Source organism: Oryx dammah, unplaced genomic scaffold, assembly GCF_014754425.2.
Source record: "Oryx dammah isolate SB20612 unplaced genomic scaffold, SCBI_Odam_1.1 HiC_scaffold_2, whole genome shotgun sequence".
Classification (NCBI taxonomy): domain Eukaryota; kingdom Metazoa; phylum Chordata; class Mammalia; order Artiodactyla; family Bovidae; genus Oryx; species Oryx dammah.
Window position 1 is genome coordinate 193,212,184 of NW_024070186.1, and position 6,021 is coordinate 193,218,204.

General features: G+C 55.7%; 1 protein-coding gene across 1 annotated transcript; it reads right to left on the minus strand.

Moving 5' to 3' along the window:
- Window positions 1-1,026: 1,026 nt before the first annotated feature.
- Window positions 1,027-5,672, minus strand: AZGP1 (alpha-2-glycoprotein 1, zinc-binding). Its single transcript, XM_040262919.1, has 4 exons — window positions 5,342-5,672; window positions 3,205-3,465; window positions 2,202-2,477; window positions 1,027-1,564 (listed from the first exon to the last, which is right to left on the minus strand). Exons 1-4 carry the CDS (start codon window positions 5,472-5,474, stop codon window positions 1,269-1,271), a joined length of 966 nt encoding a protein of 321 aa, XP_040118853.1. The 5' UTR covers window positions 5,475-5,672; the 3' UTR covers window positions 1,027-1,268.
- Between the last annotated feature and the right edge of the window lie 349 nt (window positions 5,673-6,021).

Genomic DNA, 6,021 nt, shown 5'->3' on the forward strand with positions numbered 1-6,021 from the left:
CCAGGACTCAGGTCTTCTGAGGTTTCCTCCCCCTTGTCCAGCCTGGCCCATTGGTCCTGCCATAGGCGGGGTGGGTCTCACATTCCAATTGGCCTCAGCCCTGGCCTGTTCACCTGGACCCTGGGTCTCCTCCTTGATCTAAATATTTCTTCCAATGGCATGTTATGCTTTGTTCCAGTCTCATAATGTGTTGCAATATCAGTTGCTACATTTTTACCCTTTTGACTAGTTGGATTTTCTTTGTAGCCCTCCTATTGGTCAGACTGGACTTTTTTTTTTTTTTTTTTTGCACTGGGGAGGTGGGTGGGGATGTGTGGTATCACATAGACTAAAAAAGCTACTTCTTGGCATTGATTTTCAAATTGGATCAAAGTATTAAAAAAAGAAAAAAAACGAGAATGGCCCTTAATTTTAGGTTAGGTCAAGAAAGAGAGGTAAGCAAGTGGGCTCAGAATTCTGCGGGCAGGGAAGGATGTGTCTAAGGAGCTCAGCTTGGAGGACTGACTCTGTAGGAAGTGGGAGGCTGAGGCGGGGCTGTGAGGGAAGGTCCTGCCTGGGCAGGGGAGGCCTGGTAATAAGATCAGGTGAGTTGTGCTCTGTCTTTGGGGTTTAAACCTGTGGGTGGGGATGGGTGACACAGTTAAAAAAAATAAAAGGAGGGAGGGAGTCCAAGAACAAGAGGGCCGATTCTGTGTCCTGGATGGCTGGAGCCTCTGAAATGAGCTATGGTATGTGGCCCCAGGCCAACAAGGGGTGGGGAAGGTCTGGGAGCTGGAGTGAAGGGTGTTGTCTACTGGGAGCTGGACTGCTGGGGAAACAGGTACAGAAGAGGCTTGGATTTGTATTAAAGAGACTGCAGAGTTCCACGGCCTCGTGACCACTGGGGACATCGGCAGTGGGCATGCGTGAACAGTGCCCCCGGGACTGGTGGTCCAGGCCATGCTATGGTGGTGAGACACCCAGTAAACAGTAAGAATTTCAGATGAATCCAGTGCTTGGAGAGGCAGGACTAATGACAAACTCACATTTCTACAGCACTTTGCAGTTTAAAAATAATCATTCTATAAGGCGATGATGCTGATTTGATTTCGCAGATTACATAATGGGTTTTTTGCAAGGCTAGTTGGCCGTGAGTTGGCTTAGCGCTCGGCATTCAAGTCTTCTCTCTCAAATCCACCACCTGGAATCCACCGCCGTCCCCTGGGCCTGGCCCACGACCTTGACAATGGCTCGTAGCGCCCACCTCTCTCATGGTGCAGAAAGGGTGACTACTGGGCTTGCTGCTGTGGGTCCCACGGGACGGTGAGGGGCCGGGCCAGGCTTCTGTGCTCCACGTGGCAGGAGTAGGGGGCTTGGTCCTCCGAGGGGACCCCCACCACCACCCAGGACTGGTAAGTGCCGTTGCCGCTGGGGAGCACGTCGCCCCCTGACTCAGCCTTCTGGGCGTCGCCGGCCCGAGTCCAGTACAGCCCGATGCTTCGTGGGTAGAAGTCGTAGGCCAGGCACTTGAGTGTCCTCTTGTGCCCTGGGGCCGCGTGCCCGGTGACTGACACAGAGGGAGACTCTGTGGAGGGACAGGGTGTGGGTGCTGAGGACCCGGCGTCTCCCTGCCCACGGCTCCCCACGCCGGCGTCAGGGGCGAGCAGGGCTTCTCCTCGAAGGCCAGGGCCCCCCGCCACCCTTCCCGAGACCCTTCCCCACTGCGTCAAGGGCCCTCTGTGGCCACGCTCTTCCCCGCCCAGCTTGCAGCATGTATGACTTCCGAGGTCAAGAAGCTGTGAATGGGCCAAACGTTTTTCTGTTCTCTGCCCCCAAACATCCAAAATGGGCTCTGTGCGCCCCACCCCCGGTCTCAGCCCTGCCTCTTAGTTCTGTCTCGGGCTCCATCCATCCACCCCATCATCCTTCGGACCCTTCCCTGCTGAGGGCCGCGACCCTCTTCCTCATTTCTTCTCCAGTCAGCCTCAGCTCGTGCCAGCCGATCCTGGTACCCCTGTTTCCATCCTTGCGGGGCAGGCATTGCATACACCTGCCTTCTCTCCACGGCCAAGCCGGGCGGGCGGTGGCATCACCGGGAGAAAGGACTGCAGGGTCTGCCTGGGACGGTCTCCTGGGCACCCACCTGCGGTCGCCCTGGTCTTTCCCAGCAGAGCAAGGGAAGGTTGGGCGAGGGAGGGCGGGGCAGAGGCAGCAGCGGGTACCTCGTCGGTCCAGATGGGTCCTGCTGTAGGGCAGGTACCTCTGCAGCATCCCTGGGCACTCCTCTTCCAGGTAGGCCTTGGCCCGCTGCACGTAGACTGCCTCTGCTTCCCACTTCCGCTTGGTGTTCTGAGCTGCTGGGTCCAGAGGGACCCAGGCTGGGATTTCTTTGTCGAACTTGATGAAGTCCCGGCCGTCATAGGCGTACCTCCAGAACGCTCCACTACTTTTGTTACTCCGGAGCTCACAGCCGAATGCTCCCTGAAAGGTGTGAGACCCTGCGCCCTCCCCCCAGCCCCGTGAAAGTCAGCCGGCCAACCAGGCATCAGTTATGCCTAAAGAGCTCTTCGTCTTAAACAATCTGCCGCCAATAGCCTAGATAGCAGGGGCTTCCCTGGTAGCACAGCAGTAAAGAACTCGCCTGCCAATGCAGGAGACACAGGTTCGATCCCTGGGTCAGGAAGATTCCCTGGAGAAGGAAAGGGGAACCCCACTCCAGTATTCTTGCCTGGGAAATCCCATGGACAGAGGAGCCTGGTGGGCTGCGGTCCACGGGGGTCGCAAAGGGTCAGGCTGGACTCAGGGTCTAAACAACAACAATAAGACTAGGCAACCGAGCAATGTGACCACGGTTGAGTAGCTGGTGACTAGGGTAGCCACCACATAAACCCAGGAAGCACTGCAGGCTGCCTCACTCTCCACCCCACATCCCTGGGCAAGGGTGAGTCTGGCACACAAAGAGGGACCCGCCTTGGATGGACGGGGGTGTGGAAGGGAGAGCTCAGAGGGGCCTGGATTTGTCCTGACTCGGCTCTGGGAGTGAGGATGGGGAGAGCAGACAGGCAGGTGAGTGTGGGATGCGGGAGAGGCACGCAGAAACGTCTGTGTGTTTCCACTCATGCTTCTCGATCCTCCTTTGGGAGGGTCTGCTTCCATCCCGCTCACAGCTGCGGGGCTGCCTCTTGAGCGGAGCCCCTGCACCCCCGAAGCCTGTGGTCCACTCACCGTCTCTGTCCTTGTAGTAGTCCATGATGTCGCTCAGGGTCTCCATGAAGATGTCTTCCCTGGCCCTCTGAAGGGCGCTCTCCTTCTCCCAGTCCTCCATTCCTTCCACCTGGCTCCACGGCGCCAGGGGCTTGGCCCTCCTGCCTTCGCTATCGTAGTGGAAGAAGGGCTGGTCATTGAGGTAGGCAATGGCCTGGAAGCTGGGGAAGCCCTCACGGGGCTTGGACAGCCCGGTGTAGAGGAAGCTCAGAGAGTAATTCCCTGTGAAAGACGAGGAGGACTTGAGGAGGGGCGTCCCTGCAGGTGAGTCTGGTGCAGGGCAGCAGGGCGCCAGGAAGGGAGGGCACCGGGCCTCCCCTCCTCAGCTCTGTCCACCCGCTGTCCGCCGCAGACCGCTGGAGCCTCCCCCAAGAGAAGGGGCAGCCTTCTGTCCCGGGGATGACAGTTCAGAGCCCATTGTGGGCCTTCACTGCATCTTGTCTTCTTGACAAATAAGCAGATAGTATCTCTCAGCCTCCTTGTAGGTGTATTGGGACCAGGTGGTTGAGTTCTGTCAAAAGGAAGTGTGAGTGGGCGTGATATCTTTTGGTCCAAGGCTCCGGGGGCTGGTTTGCTCCATCTGTCTCTCCCCCTTTAGGCAATGGCTGTGGAGGCCACAGGATGAGACAGAAGAATCCCAAGATGTAAACGGGCTGGATCCCAGAGTCATCCTATGGAGGAGACTGCCTCATCTGTCTTCAACTTCACATGAGCAAGAAATAAATATCTGAGGGATTAAGCCACCCCGACCTTTGTTACTGGAGCATAGCCTAGTCTAACCTGACAAATACATGTAGTTAGAAAGTGTCAGAAGGAGAATTTGGTAGAAAACTCAGGGAATGACCTAGAGTAGCTTGGTACAGGGTAAGACCAGGATGGATCTCAGAATTCCCAGGGCTGGAACTCACCTTTTGGTGTGAGGTGGAGACTGGGAGATGGGGGAGGATTCCCACAATCGATTCCATAATCGATTCATCCTATAACTTACACGAGTGTTAATCATGTTGGAGGTTGTACGGCAGAATCCTAGTTCAACTATTATTTTTGCCAATTAGTTTCTAAATGTGATGACTGTTTAGCTCAGTAGACCTCAAGTAAAACAGATTACCCTCCATAACGTGGGTGGGTCTCATCTAATCAGTTGAAGGACCCAAGGGGAAAGACTGAAGTCCCCTGAAGTAGAAATTCTGCCTCAGGTTGCCTTCAGATTCAAGACAGCAGCATCGGCTCTTCTCTGGGTCTCCAGCCTACCGACCTGTCCTGCAGGTTTCTGACTTGGCAGCCCAGCCCCACAACTGTGTGAGCCAATTCCTTAAAATAAGTCTTTTTCTCCAGAGTCCTATTCATTCTGTTTCTCTGGAGAACCCTGACTGATACAGAGTTTGGTGTAGAGGGTGATTAACATTCTAAAGGTGATTGATTGTTATATAGTTAACATAAAACATATTTCTGACAGCTCATACAATGTCATGGATTTTAAACTTGCACGGTTTTATGTTGCATTTATTAATCCTGAAATTCTGTATGCCAGAGCCAGACTCATTTCCCTGTCCTGGAATAGGCCCTTATTCCTTCCAAGCTCCAGCCGGCTTCTTTCCTAGTCACCCGCCTGCCTGGCCCAGAGGAGTAATATCTGAACCGTGGAGTGACGGATGAATTTTCTTCTGGAACCATCTCTCCAGTTAATCTGCCTTCACATCTGCCCCTTGGGGTCGCTCTCTCTCCCTTCAGTCTCAGACAGGTCCATCCAGTGGTCAGAGCAAGGAAAGGGATGAGAAGGTCTGCTGGTGTGGCTCCTGCTCGGTTCGGGCTATGTGACCCTGGGCAGGTCACTCCACATCTCTGGGTCTTAGTTTTGTTTATCCTGTAAATTAAGAGTTTTAGATTCTGATTCCTTAAGGTCTTACTTTGCCTGAGTCCAGAGGCTCCCTGAGTGCTTCTGGAAGTGTGTCAGTTGAACTAGTGAGCAGCCTGGGACACCCGTTCCTATGTACCCTTGAGAATCCCGGCCACTTGGGGGCCCTTCTTTAGCACATCTGTCCAGTTCATTACCTCTCCTCCATTCTTCTCCAGACCCACCCCTTGCTTCCCCACTCACCAGCCTGGGTCTCCTCGGGAGCTGCAGGGCCCAGAAATAGCAGCAGGGACAGCAGGACAGGCACCATCGTGCTCACCGTCCAGCTGGAAGGTTCTGGACTTCCCCCCGTCCTGGAGCAGGCAGCAGACAACATGGAGAATAGAGCCAGGTGTAGCTATGGGAATGGCTGGGCTTTGAGCCTGGTCAGGGGTGGGGCCAGGGAGGGGCGGGAATCCACAGGCCAATGAGAGGTGTCAGAGAGGGCTAGGAGTGAGAGAAGAGGGCGCACAGGCCTGGCTGCGGGGGGAGGCGTCTGCGCTCAGCGAGTCTGCAGACCATCTGAACACGAGGGCTGAGACAGCTGATCTGGGGACCAGGGCTTTGGGTACCCCAGTGTGGAAGAATGCCAGTGGGTTGGGTGTGTGTGTGGCAAGTGGCAGGTGACTGGTGCGTGTGTCATCCTTCCAGCCTCTCTGACCTCCCCACCCCGGGGTTCATAGGGGGAGCTGGGTATTGTCAAGCCACGCTTCACCCCTCCCTGCTTCACCCCTCCCCGTTGGCAAAGCCTGGGCCTAGGTAGACCCCAGCCCGGGTGCAACCCCCTACCCACCACACCCACCCCCGCTGCTCTGCCACAGCTCTGCCTCCAGGCCTTCTATGCCTGGGGGAACCCCAGCATTTCCATCGGGGAAGCGGGCACA